The 21,422-nt window shown below is 44.0% G+C and overlaps 1 protein-coding gene across 2 annotated transcripts in view; it reads left to right on the forward strand.

Annotated features, from left to right (window-relative positions):
* The window catches only part of LOC117354415, a 122,456-nt gene that overhangs the window by 84,746 nt on the left and 16,288 nt on the right, over positions 1 to 21,422 (forward strand). For both annotated transcript variants that reach the window (XM_033931905.1, XM_033931906.1), the window contains one exon: positions 16,256 to 16,344. In XM_033931905.1, the coding sequence (XP_033787796.1) occupies positions 16,256 to 16,344 (89 nt within the window). The remainder of the gene's footprint in view (positions 1 to 16,255; positions 16,345 to 21,422) is intronic.

The following is a 21,422-nucleotide window of genomic DNA, read 5'->3' on the forward strand; positions in this document are numbered from 1 at the left end:
TGCATTTTTTGGCATTGAAGCTGAGTTGCCAGGACCTAGACCTCGATCATGTTTCCTCTCTCCCTACGTTCCTCGAGTGAGTACAGCCGCAAATTTTTCAGCCTTTCCTCGTACGATAGATCCTTGAGCCCCGAGACCATCCTGGTGGCCATCCGTTGCACCGACTCTATTCTCAGCACATCTTTTCGGTAGTGTGGCCTCCAGAATTGCACACAGTATTCCAAATGAGGCCTCACCATGGTTCTGTATAATGGCATTATGACTTCAGGCTTCCGGCTGACGAAACTCCTGCGGATGCAACCTAACAACTGTCTTGCCTTAGATGAAGCCTTCTCCACATGATCAGCAGTTTTCATGTCTGCGCTGATGATCACTCCCAAGTCTCATTCTGTTGAAGTTCTAGCTAAGGTCTCACCATTCAAGGTGTAAGTTCTGCACAGATTTCTGCTGCCGAGGTGCATGATCTTGCATTTCTTAGCGTTGAAGCCCAGCTGCCAGGTCGAGGACCAAAGCTCCAACAAATGTAGGTCCTGTGCCTTTGTAAGGACATGAAAAGGTAAAGGTTCAGAAGTTCGGTCAGGACATGAAAATACAGTTTCAGCCAATCGTGTACATTGGCTGAATGTGTTTCAGAGGAGCATGGCCTAATGGTTAGAGAAGCAAGGAAGCCCAGTTCAAATCTCACTGTTGCCTCTTGTTCCCTTAGGCAAGTCACTTAGGGGCTGATTCTATAAATAGCGCCTAGAAAAATGGTGCTGGCCGCATGTCAATCACACTTAAGTGCCATTTACAGAATCGCAGCTAATAAGGTCTTTGGCGCTAAAATGGACTTTCTGTATTCAGGGCAGGATTAATTCTTCGAGGCCCCCCTAGGCACACAAGTACACTGGGCCCCCCTGGGCCTGCCCCGCCCATGCCCCGCCCCCATTTATCTGTTTTCTTATTTATTTTTTTATTTCCACTTATATTTCTTTTTTTTTTAATTCAAAGCAAACAAAGATTAGCATACCAGTGCACAGTTTTTCTTCTATGCATCCCCCAAACATCTCTGAACAAATCCCCCCTTCCTTCCGTTCCCACCTACTTTCCCAGGACATTAACTCTGAACCCTTTCAATACGTATATAAAAGCGTTTAAATATATTGTAAAGCAGTAATACTATCCGAAATATAAGTCTATATTAATAACCAAATTTACATTGCCTAACTGCCTCACTCTACATCAGGGGTGTCAAACTCAATCACATAAGGGGCCAAAATCTGAAAAAAAGGCTAAGTCACAGGTCAAATTTTTAATTAAGATACTTAGGGGGTCCTTTTATTAAGGTGCGCTAACTGATTTTGCGTACGCTAAATGTGCACCTTAATAAAAGGACCCCTAAGTGACTAAGGCTTAGTCTTAGCAGCCATATAGGGTTACAACATCTCCAACCTCACAATGGCTCTGTGGTGTAAACAAAACAAATATTGTAATCACAAAACAGAAAATAAAATTATTTTTTCTACCTTTTGTTGGTCCCAGGCTCTGGTTGACTTCTGATAACTCGCTTGCCAGGGTCTTCTTTCTCCATGCTAACCATCCATCTTCCATCTCTGTCCTCCCCTTCTGTTTCCCTTCCCTCCCTCGGAGGTCTGGCATCTTTCCTTTTTTTCATGTCCATATCCACAGCTTCGGCAATGGACTCCACCATCCCCAGATCCACCATCTGTCCTTTTCTCAACTACCTTTTCATCCGGCATCTCTCCCTCCTTCTCCACCAGCCAAGGGTCCATCATCTCTCCGTTTCTCTTCCCAACTACCCTGTCCTATGCCACTTTCAGAAACTATATGCCTCTCCCTTCCATCTTTCCCTTCACCCCCACTGGTCTGGCATCCATCTTCTTCCATTCCCTCCTCCAATGATCTGGCATCTCTCTCCTCTCCTCTCGTCTTCTTCCCTTCCCTCTCCCACACCCACACCCCATGGTCTGGCATTTCACTCTCTTCTCTCTCTTCCCCCCCCCCATTCTATCAGCATCTGCTACCTTTCTTTCCCTCCAGCCTAAATCCATCCAGTATCCTTCCCCCTTGTTTTCCCCCTTTCCCTGCACACCAATTCCATCAACATTAGCCCCGTTTCTTTCCCTCCAATCTAAATCCATCCAGTATCCTACCCCCTTGTTTTCCCCCTTTCCCTGCACTCCAATTCCATCAACATTAGCCCCCTTTCTTTCCCTCCAACCTAAATCCATCTAGTATCCTTCCCCCTTGTTTTCCCCCTTTCCCTACACACCAATTCCATCAGCATATGCCCCCTTTCTCTCCCTCCACCACCCTTTCCAAACAGCATAAACGCGCCCCCCACCTACGTCAACGGGCCCCCCTCTTCCCTCCATGGCAACGGGCCCCCACCCAATGACAACAACAATGACGGCCCCTCCCAGAGCAATGGGCCCCCACCCGACAACAACGCAGGCCCTCCCCCCCAGCTTTGACCAACGGCAATGCAGCCAATGAAGCTTGAAGAAGATCCCGTGATGACTGCGTCTGCCAGTCCATCCCCCTCCGGCGTCACTTACTTCTTCCGGCAGACGCAGTCATCGCAGGATCTTCTTTGAGCTTCATTGGCTGCATTGCCATCGGTCGATGCTGAGGGGGAGGGCCGGCATTGTCGTCGGGTGGGGGCCCGTTGCTGTGTGGGGGGGGGCGGCGTTGTTATCATTGGGTGGGGGCCTGTTGCTGTGGAGGGAAGAGGAGAGAGCCCGTTGCCGTCTGGTATGTCGTCCTTCAACGGGCCCCCTGACTATTTCAGGCCCTAGGCATATGCCTAGTTGGCCTATTGGGTAATCCAGCCCTGTCTGTATTTGATGTCTAAGTTGACTGTGCTAAAAAAAAAAACAACAAAGGATGCAATGGGTCATTTTCAAGCAATATGGCGCCCCCTATCTCCAGTTGAGAGGACTCTTCTAATTCTTTGATGCATTTTGGCAGCCTCTCAGCTGGCCATATTTGATCTCTGGGATGCTGGGTCTGTTGTTTTTGGGGGGGTTTTGGTGGGGAGGAGGAGGGATTGTTCGTGTTCGCTGGATGTACTGTATATATATATATTTGTGTGCTTTTGATTGCTCTGTGTTCTTGTCTTTTTTTTTTTCCAAATTTAATAAAGGTGCTAAAAAAATTAATGCATGTTAAATGCAGCTGAACTACATGCAGCAACACCCCTAGCAGTCCTTTCACTCCTGGCCACCAAGTCAAAGTCCATCAGGTCTTTTTCACTCTCCTGGCCACCAGGGCAAGAGTCTCTCAGATTTTTTCACTCCTGGCCATCAAGCCAAGAGTCTATTAGGTTTTTTTCACTATGCTGACTAAATCATACTACAGTACTCCCCCGATATTCGTGGGGGTTCCGTTCCAGGAACTCCCGCGAATCTTGAAAAAGACGCTCCTGATTGGTAAGGCCCGACTTTAGTGCAGGAAGAGGCGGTCGGAGCATACAGCGAGTGATTTCCTTCACTCGCCGGCGCTCCGGCTGCTCTCTCCTGCCTCTCTAGCTGTCCTCTCCCGGTCTGCGGTTCTCGGTCGGAACATACCACGATTGACCGGGACCGCGAACCACCAACCACCAACCGCGAATGACTGGGGGAATACTGTATTCAGCTACAGTTCACTGCATAGTCTCTATGTCAGGTTTCTGCTGAAAGCAAGGACTCCTCTTATTGGCCACTGTAAGGAGGCGGGCCCATGCTCTGTGGAAGCGGGCCAGCCCTCAGGAAAGCAAAGCCCTCTGGGAATCCAGGTCCACAGCGCATCCATAACTTACGCATCGATTACAAGCACTTAGCTAGTTTCTATGTAAGAAACTGAGCAAATGCCCATATAACACGGGGCAGAACAAGTGTCAATACTAATTTTAAACATTTCATTAAAAAGAAATGTATGGAAGGGGAGGGAAAAGTCCAACATTATGGGGGGAAACCCAAATGAACTGAATCTTGCCCCCAGTGCAACTCCCTACAAAACAGATTTAACGCAGCTTGTACCAGCAGTTATTCCATGTTATGTATATTTCACAAAGAGGGGGAAGAGTGTGGCACAGCTACAGCCTCAGCACTCTGGGCCTGTGGGTTCAAACCCACACTGCTCCCTGTGACCCTGGGCAAATCACCCAATCCCCCCAAACCCCATTGCACCATGTACACTGGATAGATTGTAAGCCCACAGGGGACAGACAGGGATTAATGCTCAAGTACCTGAATAAATTCATGCAAACCATTCTGAGCTTTCCTGGGAAAACAGAATAGAAAAATTAATAAATAAATCTTATATCAGGCAATGCTGGTCAGAGTCCTTAACTTCTTAAAGATTTCTCACCACCCCTCAAATATATTTATGGTGCCTGCCTCTCTTCATTCTATGTTTAGCTATTCAGCAAATAAATCTCGTTCTAAGTCATCAGGCTTCGCCATACAAAGTCTCATCACTAGGCAGAGAAATGAGAATCCTAATGCTATCCAGGATACTAGAATCACAAGCCACTACACACAGAACAGATTAAGATGCAAACGCTATCAAACGAGGGAGTTTTGGCACTGTACTCCTCACAGGACAAGAAGGATCAATGCAGATGGACTCTTTTAACCTCTATAAGAATATTAAATAGCTAGCAGTGGCAAGAAAAAAAAAACTGAACTAAAAAAAAAAAGAGGACTTGAGCATGTGACTCCCTCGGTGTTTGGATTTTAACTTTCCCGTGTTTAACAATTCTGTTATGCCGGAGAGTATATTTGTGCAGTAAACTCAAAGCCCCGGGGGAGTTGGCTTGCGTCCTGGTTAGGATGCTCCAGCTCCCAAACAGCTTGACTCAACAGACCTGATCAGACGGTTGAAGTGTGGCTCCCTGGAGATTTTCCTGTGACTCGTGACACCATTCAGGTGCTCTTTGCCCCAAGAATTACCACAAGTGCATGGTGAGAATGGGATTTTAAAGTGAATCTTAATCTCATGCAAGGTAATAAATAGAAACAAAACAGAGAAAAGAAAAGAATGGGATTCCTTTTTTTTATTGGACTAAATACATTTTGGGGTTTTTTTTGTGACAGTGTCAATTTATTGAGAGGTATACCATTATAAAAACCTTTGTCATATAATTTTATTTTTTTAATGTTTAAATTCTTTATTGATTTTCTAAACTTCAAAAGTGCAATACACAGAGGGGGGCGCTAGTGAGCACCACTGTGAATGGCAGCGTAGCGTTTCAGCTCCGCAGCCCGGCGCACTAAAAAGATATTTTTGATATAGCCTTAGGGCTTTTAAGATTTCGGCGAAACAGCAGATCGAGCGGATAATCATGTCTGCTACTAAAACCGGCAAAAGGAAAAATGTAGAGCCTATTTCGCCGCAGAAATCAGCGGCTACGAAGGACGGGGAAGACACGCTGCAGTCTGTCATGGCGGAACTTCGCGCCATGACGGGAGATCCTGGCCTCCACTAACCAAAACACCGAAGATATAAAAACTGATCTCGCCTCTCTCACAGTCGAGATGGCGGTGTGCAGGTCTCGTTTGGATGTGGCTGAGCAGAAAATCGAGGTGACTGAGACCAATGTAAAAACTCTACAGCGTCAATTTAAAAAAAATAACTATACTTGAGCAGGAGCTTGAAGACGCCCAGAACCGCTCGCGAAGGAATAATCTGCGTGTTCTGGGCATTCCGGAAGCGAGGGAGGGAAAAGATGGGATTGCCTTCTTGCAGATGCTGATACCGAAACTCCTTGGCATCGAGTTTAAACATGATCTGGAAATAGACCACGCTCATCGAGTGCCGACACACAAGATCGATGTGGGGGCCAAATATCCACGACCTATAGTGACTCGACTGCTGCGCTATGCCCAAGGGATGGAAATTATGAGACAGGCGAAGTTACAGCGTCCATTGAAGTTTGAGGGTAATAACATCCTCATAGTTCCTGATCTTGCTAAACAAACAGCCAAAAGAAGAAAACAACTTTTACAGGGTGTTCCTACCTCAGATATTATCTCATATACATGACTTCTTTTTGTATATCATTCAGACGGGTAAAATATCAGGGTCCTTTACAGAGGCAACTATAATTGTTTTACCCAAACCGGATAAATCACCCTTATTGGTTTCTAATTACAGGCCTCTTTCATTAATCAATACTGATGCAAAGATTTTTGCAAAAGTTATAGCGAATAGATTAATTCCTAGTATGCACTGTATTATTTCACCAGATCAAACAGGTTTCATCCCGGGACGCCTGTCCAGTGATAATACTAGACTCCTGGCGGATGTGATACACCTAACTGGAATTAACTCGGAGCCCTTACTGATTATGGGATTGGACGCTGAAAAAGCTTTCGATCGGGTGGAGTGGGATTACATTTTCCAAGTATTACGTTGGTATGGGTATCCGTCTTCTTTTGTATCAATGATTAAAATCCTGTACACATCACCTACAACTAAATTGCATATTAATGACTTCTTTTCTGCACCCTTTCAGCCAAGTAGAGGTACCCGACAGGGTTGCCCACTTTCTCCACTATTATTTGACATTGCTCTTGAGCCACTGCTAACGGCGATTCGTACGTGTCCTAATATTTCGGGATTTCACACACCTTCGGCACATGTTAAATTATCAGCATATGCTGATGATGTCTTATTATATGCATCTCCATCTTCTGTACCCTTCATTTTGAATTTAATATCCACATACTCTTCTATATCGGGTTACAAGCTTAATCTATCTAAAACCGAAATAATGCTTCTCCACTGTCCTGATGTTAAAGAGGACCTTGCTAAATACGGCTTCTCATGGTCCTCTAATAAGATTAGATATTTGGGAATTTACTTTGGACCGTCACTAGAGGATACAATATCGTACAATCTAGACTTTCTGATTACCAAACTTAAACGGCTTACGTCCTATTGGTCACCACTCAAGCTTACATGGTGGGGTCGTTTGGATACTATAAAAATGATGTTAGTTCCGGTAATTAACTACACTCTTTCCATGCTGCCATGCCTGCTCCCGATATCGGAATACAAGAAAATTGAGCGCATTTTAGTTTCCTTTCTTTGGAATGCTAAAACCCCTCGAATTAGTTTACAAAAACTTAAATGTACTAAACGGAATGGTGGGGTTAACTTTCCTAGTGTATACGACTATCATTTAGCTTTCCTTTTACGTCAAAGCATGGTATGGAATGATCCATCCCAACTTACATACATCCCGCTGTGGGCCACTTTAGAATCGATGGGAGACCCCCTTATATTTAAAACATGCCGCTCTTATGGAGGGACTTGAAGAGTTAGACTTACATCCGGTAGCAAAATCCACTATTACCGCTGTTAGATCAATAGACCGCTTGATGGAGATTCCTTGGTCCTTATCAATATTTTCTCCAATCTGGAATAATCCTGTATTTAGAATCCAGAACAAATTGATCTCCTGGAAATTGTGGCAGACACATGGTATTTGGAATATCTCCAATCTATTTGATGGATATACTTGGTTTACGTTTGAAGATATTTGCAGGAAACATAACTTGCCTCCGTCACAATTTTTTAGGTGGCTTCAGTTGACTCACTGTATTAAAAAGATTCTAAAAACTAATACAAGTTGGACATGCCTTCATATTTCACAGCATGTATCACTATATCAGACTCTGGAAAGGCTGCCTCTAAATGGTACAAACTTCTCCAAGGTTATAAATTTGCTTCTGTGAGTTCCATTAGGGAAATATGGCATAAAGAGCTCTCCTTAGACCTAGACGAACCTACTTGGGGTCACTTATGGGTCTCTGCTGGTAAAGCTCTCCACTCTTCCTCCATACTCCAATCAGCATTCTTTTTATTGCATAGGGCATACTGGACCCCTTGTAGGCTAGTTAAGATAGACCCCTCTGCATCGAAATTGTGTTGGTCTTGTAAAATGCACGAAGGTTCCTTAAGACACATGATTTTTGATTGTCCAATGTTGGCTCACTTCTGGAAATCAGTTTGGTCAGATATCTGTAAAATACTCTGTATACATGAAAACTTATCATATGCTATTATCATTACTGGTATGCATGCATTGTCAACTCCTATTACGGAAGCTGAAGGTATCTTACTAAGAGGCCTCCTTTTGTTGGCATTACGGTCCATTTCTTCTAACTGGAAAACTCTGGATACGGTTACACCTTCCCTATGGTGGTCCAACATTAATATAGTCGTTAAATATGAACTGCTTTATGCTCGTAAAATGGGCTCTTTATGCCGATTCCATGATATATGGGACCCTGTATTGAATTATTGCTCCCAATGTGTGTAACATAACCGATATATAAGGTTTCTTTCTGATATTTGACTGTCAGGAACTGTCTTCTGAATACACTCATATACCTGACTCTCATTCCATATGAAATGCTGTATATATATGTATATTGATGCACATCTATGTAACGAATCTTACATTTATGGATCTGTCTTTTCATTTTCATATTCTTCTGTGACACAGATGATGAATGTCATGATCTTTATACTTCTTGATTGCTGTTTTTTTTAATTTAGTTTTGTTTTATGTTACATATAAACTCAATAAAACTTATTGAACTTAAAAAAAAAAAGTGCAATACACAAATATATATCATATAAGTTAATAAAAGCACATTCAACTTACAAATATGCATAACCAACCATTTTCTCCCACCCAATGATTATTCAATAAAACACAGAAACATAGACTATCCCAATTACTAAATACATTTTTTTAAAAATAACCATTTAAAGGCAATACTTTTTTTTAAAGATTTGCACTATGTCAGTCGCCAAAATGTGCTTCACACTGCTGCAGAATTTGGATTACTACTGTATGATCATTGCTGGAAGATCTTTATTTACCCCTCCACAGGCCAGAGTACCAAAACGCAGTCTGTGTCGGGTCCTTGAATAAAATTGTGGCTTCATCCGAGTACCTCTTCACTGTTTTCTTGGTTTGCTGTGCTTTGTGTTGGTGACAAGCAGACCAGAAGAACTGGAGATAGTTTACATTTGCTTTGACAAAGGATATAAGGACTCCTGCCTACGGCCTGGCCGCCCTGAGTAGGCCCGCTCTTACTATTGGAAGCTTAGCAGGGTCAGGGCTGGCTAGTACCTGGGTGGGAGACCACCTGGGACTACCGGGTGCTGTAGGCTGAGGGGCCCTATGTTGGGCAGCATCGACACAGGAGAGCTACACACGGCACAGGAGAAGGCAATGGCAAACCACTCCTGTACTCAGCCATGAAACATCACAGGGAGGATTCCTCACTGTGCGTGTTGCCATGAGTCAGTGGCATCATCCATCCATCCATAAGGATGTCTACAATCAAGAAACATAGAAGATGACGGCAGATAAGGGCCATAGCCCATCAGGTCTGCCCACTCTACTGACCCACCCCCAAGTCTACTATCCTAGGGATCCCACTCCTGGTGACAGGTTTCCTTGGCTTAACCCTCTAAGGGATCCCACATGGGCATCCCATTTGCTCTTAAATTCTTGCATGCTGTTTGCCTTGATCACCTGCACCGGGAGCTCGTTCCAAGGATCAACCACTCTCTCGGTGAAGAAATATTTCCTGGTGTCGCCATGAAATTTCCCGCCCCTGAGTTTGAGCGGATGCCCTATAGTGGCTGAGGGTCCTTTGAGAAAGAGAATCTCTTCTTCCATCTCGATACGGCCGGTAATAGGACTTAGTTTCTTAATTACTTTTTGAAACTTCCTACAACTTTTCTTCTACTATCAAAATGTAGACGGTGTTGGGCAGATACGCAAGGGGAGGAGTCCTTTCAGCCAAAGCAATCTGTATTCAGGAGTGGCCCGACAAGGATCCTAGTTTCGGCGTGTAAAAGATTCTACAAACAGCATTGTAGTATGATTGACTTATGATCAGTGGTGGTTTGTAGGCACTGTTTGCAGAATCCTGCCCTCAATGCCTACCAGCATCTAAGACAGGGGTGTCAAAGTCCCTCCTTGAGGGCCACAATCCAGTCGGGTTTTCAGGATTTCCCCAGTGAATATGCATGAGATCTGTTAGCATACAATGAAAGCAGTGCATGCAAATAGATCTCATGCATATTCATTGAGGGAAATCCTGAAAGCCGGACTGGATTGTGGCCCTCGAGGAGGGACTTTGACACCCCTGATCTAAGACTATATATTTAGGTATTTATATTCCACTTATAGACTAAGTAGTTTACATACAGGTACTTCAAGCATGTTCCCTGTCTGTCCCTGTGGGCTCACAATCTATCTAATGTCCCTGGGGGGGGCAGTGGAGGATTAAGTGACTTGCTCAGGGTCACAAGGAGCAGTGCGGGGTTTGAGCCCACAACCTCTGGGTGCTGAGGCTGTAGCTCTAACTACTGCGCCACACTCTCCTCTACATAGGCGTCTTTAGGCGAGATTCTAAAAATGGTGCCTAGTGGATGATTGACAGTCATGCTTAACAGCAAATGTCTTGGGCGTTTTACTTTAAAAAAGCACCTTATATCTTTTTAATTTATGATCACTCTGGTACAGTGGTGCCTCGCATAACGAACGCCTCGCACAGCGAACGCTGCGCACAACGAACTTCATGTCTTGCTTCCCACAACGAACTTCGTTTCACACAACGAAGTCGCCCGAGCTGCATCCTTCCGCGCAGGCACCGCGCTTAACTGCCCTCTCTCCGCCTGGCTCCCTGTGAAACAAGCACTGGCGCTACAGCCGACACCCCGCCGAGAAGAGAAAGTGATGTCGGCAGGGAAAGAAGCACGGTATCAAGCAGCTGTGGGTCCTGCACCGCTGATGCGGCTGCATCCACTGAGAGAGCCAGCGAAACTGAATGCACATCATTCGGGCGGGAAAATGCCAACTCAACCGGCGCCATTCCTACATCTTCCCCCGAAGCGTCCACATACCCTGCAGCGCATAACCCCGATGGTGTTTGCCGCTTCCCACACCGGAAACAACTTTTAACCACCTCTGCTGCCATGTTACTGCACCGAAAAAGAGAAAAAACTAACACCACAGAACATGAAAACCACCGGGCCAACCAAAAATAAGCCAAGAAAAAAAAAATGAACAGTTAAGTCCCAGTTTTTGCCGCTGAGACTCTGCCCTCTCTCACTGTAAAATTAGACTCTACTTAGTCTGTCTTTAAATTTAAAAAATGTGTGTTGTTTTAAAAAACAATTATGTTTTTAGATGTATCTAAATAAAAATAATAACAAAAAATTTATCTTTTTTTATGTCATCTTAGCATATTTTATGCTACAGAACGAATTCTTTTTTTTAACATGTATTGTTATGGGAAAACGCGTTTCACATAACGAACTTTTCGCATAACAAACTTGCTCCTGGAACCAATTAAGTTCGTTGTGTGAGGCACCACTGTATATGAATTCAGATGGTAGATTCTGAACTTCAGTTACTCATCCCTTCATCGATTTAAGTTTCCCCAAATCCTATTCCCTCATTTCAGGTATCGGAAGTCAAAAGTAAACGTGAAAGAGCTTGGTATGCATGTAACTCCTGGGGGTGTGATCCATCTATTTTGTGCTGGCTGTGCTAGAGGATTCCCGAGATGGAACTTTGAGGTGACCTTAAAATGTCTTGAAGGTTAAAGCACACGAAGCAACACGTGAAAAACCCGCGTGAACCCGAGGGGCCAGTTGCGATGCAATTATGCCCCTGGAGTTTCTTTGTAAATTGATTTTGATAGATGCAGAATTTGAGAGTGTGGCGCAGTGGTCAGAGCTACGGCCTCAGCACCCTGAAGGGCGTGGGTTCCAAATCCCACGGCTGAACTTAAGCGCCATTTAATAAAATCAGGGCGCGCGATCTCAACCTTTATACCTGCCCCTCCAGCAGGTCGTATGTGGGCCTCAGGGCAGGTGCGAATGCTGACATCTATATTTTTTTCATACCAGGGCGCATTCTGCTCGTAAAATGGGGAATATATGTCAGTCATTTTGACCTGCCTTAACCATGGCCCCTATCTAAAGACGATGTGGATCCCCCCACATGTATCTAGCAGTTCACCATCACATGCAAATAGCAATGCAGAAAAGCTGCTATTTACATGTGGGGATTCTGTAAATTTCAGGGCCATCATATTCCTTTATTTTACATTTTATTGTATACGTTTTCAGTATACATAGTAACATAGTAGATGACGGCAGATAAAGACCCAAATGGTCCATCCAGTCTGCCCAACCTGATTCAATTTTAATTTTTTAATTTTTTCTTCTTAGCTATTTCTGGGCAAGAATCCAAAGCTTTACCCGGTACTGTGCTTGGGTTCCAACTGCTGAAATCTCTGTTAAGACTTCCTCCAGCCCATCTACACCCTCCCAGCCATTGAAGCCCTCCCCTGCCCATCCTCCACCAAACGGCCATATACAGAGACAGACTGTGCAAGTCTGCCCCGTACTGGCCTTAGTTCAATATTTAATATTATTTTCTGATTCTAGATCCTCTGTGTTCATCCCACACTTCTTTGAACTCAGTCACAGTTTTCCTCTCCACCACCTCTCTCGGGAGCGGATTCCAGGCATCCACTACCTTCTCCGTAAAGTAGAATTTCCTAACATTGCCCCTGAATCTACCACCCCTCAACCTCAAATTATGTCCTCTGGTTTTACCATTTTCCTTTCTCTGGAAAAGATTTTGTTCTACGTTAATACCCTTCAAGTATTTGAACGTCTGAATCATATCTCCCCTGTCTCTCCTTTCATCTAGGGTATACACTAGTATGACACTATTGCTGTTACATTGTACTTTAGTTATTAATCCCCATTGCCCCAGGTACATTAGATAGAGTGTGAGCCACCAGGACAGATAGGGAAAAATGCCTGAGTACCTGAATGCAAACCACGTAGACTATATGTGGTATATAACTATTTAAATAAATAAAATAATTTTTTTTTAAAGTGCTATTATACATTACACATCAACTCACCTGCTCTGTACTCTTTTGAGTCTCAAATGATTTTGTTGTGTGCATATAAATATTTTATGATGTCGTAAATTGCTAGAAGCCTTTGCGAGTTCAGTAATCCAGAAATGATAATAAAATTAAATGTAATGTGGTTGTGGGAGGACTTCCAGATGAGCACAAATGTTTTGAGCATCTGAGGAGTGCATTTAAGCCCAGATGTATTCTCTCTTAATGACATTAACATCTCAGCTCCAAGCTGTCTCGGTTGTTTCAGACACCCAGAATGCATATTTTTAGGGAGAAAAAGCCCAGTTTCTCTAATCTTTCACTGCACAGCAACTCCTCCGTGTACCGAGAAGGACACGGTACTACTTGAAAGGGTCCAGAGAAGAGCGACTAAGATGGTTAAGGGGCTGGAGGAGTTGCCTTACAATGAAAGATTAGAGAAACTGGGTCTTTTCTCCCTCGAGCAGAGGAGATTGAGAGGGGACATGATCGAAACATTCAAGATACTGAAGGGAATAGACTTAATAGATAAGGACAAGTTGTTCACCCTATCCAAGGTAGGGAGAACGAGAGGACACTCTCTAAAATTGATAGGGGATAGATTCCATACGAACGTAAGGAAGTTCTTCTTCACCCAGAGAGTGGTAGGAAACTGGAACGCTCTTCCGGAGTCTGTCGTAGGGGATAACACCCTCCAGGGATTCAAGACAAAGTTGGACAAGTTCCTGCTGAACCAGAACATACACAGGTAAGGCTAGTTTCAGTTAGGACGCTGGTCTTTGACCAAGGGCTGCTGCGTGAGTGGACTGCTGGGCAAGATGGACCACTGGTTTGACCCAAAAGCGGCAATTCTTATGTTCTTAAAAAGGCTTCAAATAATGCAGGGCAATAAAAATTCACCTCTTCCCCCGACCCTCTATGAGAGTGCGCTCATCCAAATTCCCTGAACCTTCTGACAAAGCACCCGACCCTCCACTGTCTCGAATCTAAAACGCTATATGCTTCGTCCTATGTCTGACCATGCCATGTTTTCTCATACAATGTTCTTCCACATTCTGTCATACTATTCGCCATCTTTGTCCCGCTGTACTGTGTGCCGCATTTACCATATTATATTTGCCACAGTCTACCATGCTTCAATCTTTCATGCCATGTCTGCCACACAGTGTCTCCTGTGCCATGTCTTCTATGCTGTGTTTCATCACGCACACTCGTTCTTACCAATTTTGCCAAGTCGTGCCATTCTGTGTTACCCATGCTTTGCAATACTATTTCTCACCATACCATGTTTGTCACATTATGTTTTACCATGCTTTGTTAACTAGGTTTTGCCATCCCTGTCAGGCGATGTTTGCCATGCTATCTCCTGCCATACCATGTCTGAGAGTGTGGCGCAGAGGTTAGAACTGCAGCCTCGGTGCCCTGAGGTTATGGGTTCTGACACGCACTGCTCCTTGTGACCCTGGGCAGGTCACTTGGCCCCCCCCCCCAATGCCCCAGGTACATTAGATAGATAGAAACATAGAAAGATGACGGCAGAAAAGGGCCACAGCCCACCAAGTCTGCCCACTCTATTGACCCACCTCATTAAGTCTGAGTGCTAATGACCTAGTTCCTTAACTCGATCCTCGTAGGGATCCCACATGGATGTTCCATTTATTCTTAAAGTCGAGCACGCTGGTGGCCTTGATCACCTGCACCGGAAGTTTGTTCCAGTGATCCACCACCCTTTCTGTGAAGAAATACTTCCTGGTGTCACCACTAAATTTCCCTCCTCTGAGATTGTGAGCCCACCGGGACAGACAGGGAAAAATGCTCGGGTACCTGACTAAATTTATGTAAACTGTGCTGAGCTCCCCTGGGAAAGCGGTATAGAAAACTGAATGAATGAATAGACAAATTATGTTGACTCAGAGGGCTGCATTCTCCTTTCACAGTTGTTCATGCTTTTTCAGGCCAGTCTGTCAAAGTTTCTTCACGGTCATTACTTTCCATCGAACAATAAATGGCTAACACCAGTTATATTAATAAACAGAAGCAGGCTGTTAGCTGACTTTAAGTGTATGATTATCATGATTTTGCTAAGGTTTCTATTTAGTACAAGTTTTGGCTTTAATTCTGCTATTCAGATAGTCATTCAAATATATTTTATTTCATCTGGACATTTTTCTTCTTCTTTACCTTGGCAGATTACAAAACAAAGATATCAGGCCGCTGACATTGTGATCTTACAAAACAATCCCCCACCACTGTGATGTTGGGCCACTTGCATAAGAACATAAGAACATAAGAAGCGCCATCTCCGGAACAGACCCTAGGTCCATCAAGTCTGGCGATCCGCACACGCGGAGGCCACGCCAGGTGTACCCTGGCATAGTTTTGGTCCCCATATCGCGCCAAGCTTCTCGTAAAGAGAAGTGCATCTAGCCTACCCCTACCCATGTCACTTCATGCCACTCATAAGGAGATGTACATCTAACTTACCCTTAAATCCTAGAATGGTGGATTCCGCAATTACCTCCTCTGGGAGAGCATTCCAGGTGTCCACCACTCGTTGCGTGAAGCAGAACTTCCTGATATTTGTCTTGAACTTGTTCCCCCTTAGCTACAGCCCATGTCCTCTTGTCCGTGCCACATTGGACATTGTAAAAACGTTTTTTCCTGCTCTATTTTGTTGATTCCTTTCAGTATTTTGAATGTCTCGATCATATCCCCTCGTAGTCTCCTTTTCTCAAGGGAGAACAACCCCAGTCTCTTACGTCTTTCCTCGTAATCCAGGTTCTCCATACCTTTCACCAGCTTTGTTGCTCGTCTCTGCACCCTCTCTAGCAGTATGATATCCTTCTTTAGGTATGGAGACCAATGCTGGACGCAGTATTCCAAGTGTGGTCTGACCATCGCTCTATAAAGCGGCATTATGACAATATTACTTCATGATTTTCTAGTTTAAATGTAGTGTAGTTGTGTTTTTACTGGCCACACTCATCCACTGTGCTTTCTGTTGGCAGAATTTGATGCTAAGGCAGAAAAGCGTTGGAGCATTTAGCACTACAGGCCACAGTCGAAACCTCTACCGCGGCTTAGTAAAAGGGATAGGGGTCGGGATAAAATCGCTACTTCTATATGTATAATGATTTACCAGTGTAAATATACCTACACATGTAAATGATAAAATCTCAGAAAAAAAAAAATATATATATATAATTTTATTCTGATTGCACCTGACTACAGCTTCAGTGGAAGCCATCCAACTCGCCGTCAAAGCACAAACTTGTGTTAAAAGTTGCCTTGTACTTTTCTGTTTTCAGGTTCCTGTAACGATTCTGAGAGTAATGAGGAGTCAATCCCCGAGCTGGAGGAACCAGATGTTTCAGAACCACGGACAGCTCAAAATCAGGTATTGCAGAGCGGGAGCTAGTGCACACAACCCTCTGGTTCATTAGGATGAAGCCTCTGTGCTGATAAAATTCAGGCAAATCAGTGAATGAAAAGAAGCACCGACGGACTTCACAACAGGGATCTAGAAAATGACAAGTCATATCAGTGGAGTCAAGGGCTTAAAATTCTCTTGTGCAAATGAACATAAGAACATAACAGTTGCCATACTGGGACAGACCGAAGGCCCATCAAGCCCGGTAGGTGTCCTGTTTCCAACAGTGGCCAACCCAGGTCACATGTACCTGACAAGATCCCAAGAAATAAAATAGATTTTTATGCTGCTTAACCTAGGAATAAGCAGTGCATTTTCCCCAAACAACCTCAATAATGGCTTATGGACTTCTGTTTTAGGAAATTATCCAAACCATTTTAAAACCCCGCTGAATCTCCTTTGGATTGTAGGAGATGCTCCCAATGGTTGAAATGTTCTCTTTTATATGCACTTTCAACAATTTTACTGGGGTAACCTCTCCTCAAAAATCTACCACGCAAATATCCAGATTGCTGATTACAATCCTCAGTGGATAAACAAATCCTAGGTATCCTCAAAAAAAAAAAAGAGAGAACAGAAGACTGTCTTAACATAACATAAGAACATAAGCAGTGCCTCCGCCGGGTCTGACCGTAGGTCCATCCTGCCCGGCAGTCCGCTCCCGCGGCGGCCCAAACAGGTCACGACCTGTCTGAATCACCAGAAGAGGCTCCCTTGCCACCTTGGTTTCTCATTGAAGTCCTATCTTCCCATCGAAGTCCTAACCCTCCGGTCTTGCACATGCACGACCTGGTTGGGTTTCCATACTTATTACCTGGTTAGCTTTCTATACTTGTGTTACATCCCAGCTCCTCCCTCAGTATCCCACGATCCCTTTATCCCTCAGGAATCCGTCCAATCCCTGTTTGAATCCCTGTACCGTACTCTGCCTGATCACTTCCTCCGGTAGCGCATACCAAGTGTCCACGACCCTTTGTGTGAAAAAAAACTTCCTTGCATTTGTTTTGAACATATCTCCCTTCAGTTTCTCCGAATGCCCCCTCGTACCTGTTGTCCCCTTCAGCCTGAAGAATCTGTCCCTATCCACCCTCTCTATGCCCCTCATGATCCTGAAGGTCTCTATCATATCTCCCCTGAGCCTCCTTTTTTCCAGAGAGAAGAGCCCCAGCCTATCCAACCTCTCGGCGTATGGGCAGTGTTCCAGCCCTCTTACAACAGTAGGATGGCAACTGAAAAAAGGGCAAAAGGGAATTGCAATTTGTTGGTTTTCCGAACACACTAATAACACTAGTAACTAGTAACACTAGTAACAAAAGCAAATGTAACATAGAAACATGATGGCAGATAAAGGCCAAATGGCCCATCCAGTCGGCCCATCCACAATAACTATTATCTCTTCCTCTCTCTAAGAGATCCCATATGACTATCCCAGGCTTTCTTGAAATCAGACACAGTCTCTGTCTCCACCACCTCTTCCGGGAGACTGTTCCACGCATATACCACCCTTTCTATAAAAAAGTATTTCCAGATTACTCCAGAACCTATCACCTGTTAACTTCATCCTATGCTCTCTCATTGCAGAGTTTCCTTTCAAATGAAAGAGACTCGACTCATGCACATTTATATTACGTAGGTATTTAAAGGTCTCTATCATATCTCCCTCTCCCGCCTGTCCTCCAAAGTATACAGATTGAGATCTTTAATTCTGACCCATACGCCTTATCATGTAGTCCACACACCATTTTAGTAGCCTTCCTCTGGACTGACTCCATCCTTTTTATATCTTTTTGAAGGTACGGTCTCCAGAATTGTACACAATATTCTAAATGAGGTCTCAACAGAGTCTTATACAGAGGCATCAGTACCTCCTTTTTCCTACTCGTCATACCTCTCCCTATGCAACCTAGCATCCTTCTAGCTTTCACCATCACCTTTTCAACCTGTTTGGCCACCTTAAGATCATCACATATAATGACACCCAAGTCCCACTGTTCTGTCTTGCACATAAGTTCTTCACCCATTAAACAGTACCGTTCCCTTGGGTTTTTACAGCCCAAATGCATGACTTTGCATTTCTTAGCATTAAATTTTAACTGCCAAATTTCAGACCATCCTTCAAGCTTTGCTAGGTCTTTCTCCATGTTATTCACACCATCCAGGATGTCTACGATATTGCTGATTTTGGTATCATCCGCAAAGATGCAAATTTTACCTGACAGCCAGGAGTGGCCAAAAGTTTCCCTCCAGAAATGGGAACTTTTGGGGAAGTGTTCAGCAGGTAGAGTTGCTTACTTGTAGCGTAAGGTTTTTTTTTTCCAGGTAGGCTGATCTCCTGGTTTTTCCTCACTGAATAGAGATTATAATGCTGACTTTCCTAAGAAAAGCACTGATGATATACTTCCATGTCCACATAGGATCACACTGCTACAGGTCACATGGTCCAGGATGCCCAGAGCCAACTGGAAGCATCATGCAGCAGACATGTCTAGGGCAGCTCCATGCGGGATTTTTCAAGTTTTTCTCTTCGTTTTCAGCAGAAGTATTCTTGTTTTTGCACAAGAAGCAAGAAAGAATATGCAATAACTTAAACTTTCTGCTATCAACTGAGTTAGCTGGCCTTCCTTCCATGGTCTCAATAGTGGCCTCCCGTATCTCAAGTGTAGGGTTGACCATGACTGGCTCAGGGCCAGATTAAGACCAACTCTAAGTTCTAAATCTAATAGATGCTGGCTCTGTCATCTTGATCAGACATAGAAAAACACCCCCCCCTATTCACACACCCCTCGATCAAAGAAGTAAAACGGAAAAAACTATACGATGGCCTCCTGGCCACTCAAGCAGCTAAACTAGACAACCAAATCTCCAATCTACTGATAACGACACCAGACTACAAGACGTTCAGAAAAGAAATAAAAACTATACTCTTCAAGAAATTCCTGAAACAGCCCTAACTTCAAACTTCCCGTCCTTCCCCCCCCTCCCTCTTCCTCGCCACACAGAAACTACATAACCTACTCTTTACCTCTCTAGAAAGGACAAATGTTCTTCCATTGTAACCCTCCGTTTTTTATTTCTTTTGTAATCCACCTTGACCCGCAAGATAATGGAATAGAAATCTCTAATGTAATGTAATGTAGGGACACTGGATCATTTGCTATTCTATTGTCCTTTGATACTTAACTTTTGGAAGTCAATATGGGGACAGATTAATACCATACTGGAGGCATCAATTCCATTGACATATGAGGTAGTTATATGCGGAATGTTATTGCATATTAAGCCCCCCATGGACCGCTATAAAAGCCAGCTTTTCCTTATTATGACCGGGATAGCCATGCAAATGATTACTCACAATTGGAAGAATTGGGATCACCTTAGTTTTCCTTTGTGGTGGGCGAGGTTATGTTTAACTTATAAATATGAGAAAATGAATGCTGACTTGCTGGGGCATAATAAGATATTCAAATTAGTTTGGGGTCCATTGACGTCTTTTGTAAATTTGCAAAAGTAGTCCTTTATCTTTATTTTCTGTTGTTTTTCACCCACACCTCCGGGGGGGGGGGAGCGGTAGGTGGGGGTATATCTTTTGTTTTGGTATTCCTGATGGTAATGATGGATGGGGGAGGAAATTTTTATCTTATGTATAGATACTGATTGATTATAAGTGCTTGGTTGATTATTATTATTTGTATATAAATTGTATTGCACTTTTTGTTGGCATTAAAAACTAAATAAAGTAAAACAAACAAACAAAACCCCCCCAACTCTAAGCACAGCCCAACAATGGTAAAGGTGATGGAACCTGTATACCGCTTTTTTTAATGTGGTTTACTTGTTTTAGACAGGAACTTTTTTGTACCTGAGGCAATGAAGTGTTAATTGATTTGCCCAGAGTCACAAGAAGCTGCAGGAATGAATTGATAACCTCAGGGTGCTGAGGCAGAGGCTGTATCCACTAGGCAACTCCTCCACTCGGCCTAGCCACTGCTTAACTGATAAGACATGACAACTCATAAATGCTGAGAAATATCGTTATTGCATGAAACAAAACATCATATATATTTATAATGATTTTTTTTTTTTTTTTTAAACCCACTGAAATTCATACTGGATAATGAGAGTAGCAGAGGGCAGAAGAGTTAAGGGCATGATAGTTCGGGAAAAATCTCTATAGTACCTCCTTCCCTTGGGATGTGCTTATTTTGTTTAATAGTTAATCAAGGACTGGACTGGCTTTAGTACTAGAGTATAGCAAGAACCCAGTGGCGCAGCGAGGGGGAGAGGCACCTGGTGGTGGTGCCCTTCCCCCACCCTCATCTCCGCCTCTCCTGCTCCTTTGCCCATCATGCCTGCCGCGCGCCCAGCTTTCCCTTCCTCCTACCTCTTGTTGAAGTTGTTGCATGCGGCAGTCAACAATGTGCTCCTCGTGACCCTCTGATGTCACTTCCTATGCGTGGCACCTGGAAGTGATGTCAGCGGGCGAGCCGACAGGGTCACGAAGAGCACCTTGCTGACTGCCGCGAACAGCAACTTCAACTAGAGGTGTGGGGGGAAGGGAAGGAGGGGCGCGTGTGTAGAGGGGAGGAATGGGAAGAGGCAGGGGGGCGGCGCCCCCACCAACATAGCGCCTAGGGCAGACCTCCCCCTCCCTTACTACGCCACTACAAGAACCATAGCAAGAAGGACAAAACAACACCGAGGCAGCCTGCTGGGTATGAGCGGCCATTCTTAGTACATTTGACACCCAGTCCTGCAAGTACCTCTGGAGGTCTGTGTCTCCTTGAGGGAGCTTCAGAAGCTCTGCCTGTTTCCCTAGTATTTTCACTATATACAGAGCTGGATGTGTAACCTTAAAATTAATTTCCAATTCTTAACTCTCTAAAAAAAGAAACTACGAGTATAAGAATGTCTAGCCCAGAAACCCTTAGTACTCTGTTACTGTGGATGCACGACTGAGAATTTAATCTGCATTTACAGTAATAAACAAGCAAAAAAGAAACAAGATAATTTGAAAGAGCAACAGGGAGTAATTTGGGCAGAGTAGA

This window comes from Geotrypetes seraphini, chromosome 2 (genome assembly GCF_902459505.1).
Source record: "Geotrypetes seraphini chromosome 2, aGeoSer1.1, whole genome shotgun sequence".
Classification (NCBI taxonomy): Eukaryota; Metazoa; Chordata; class Amphibia; order Gymnophiona; family Dermophiidae; genus Geotrypetes; species Geotrypetes seraphini.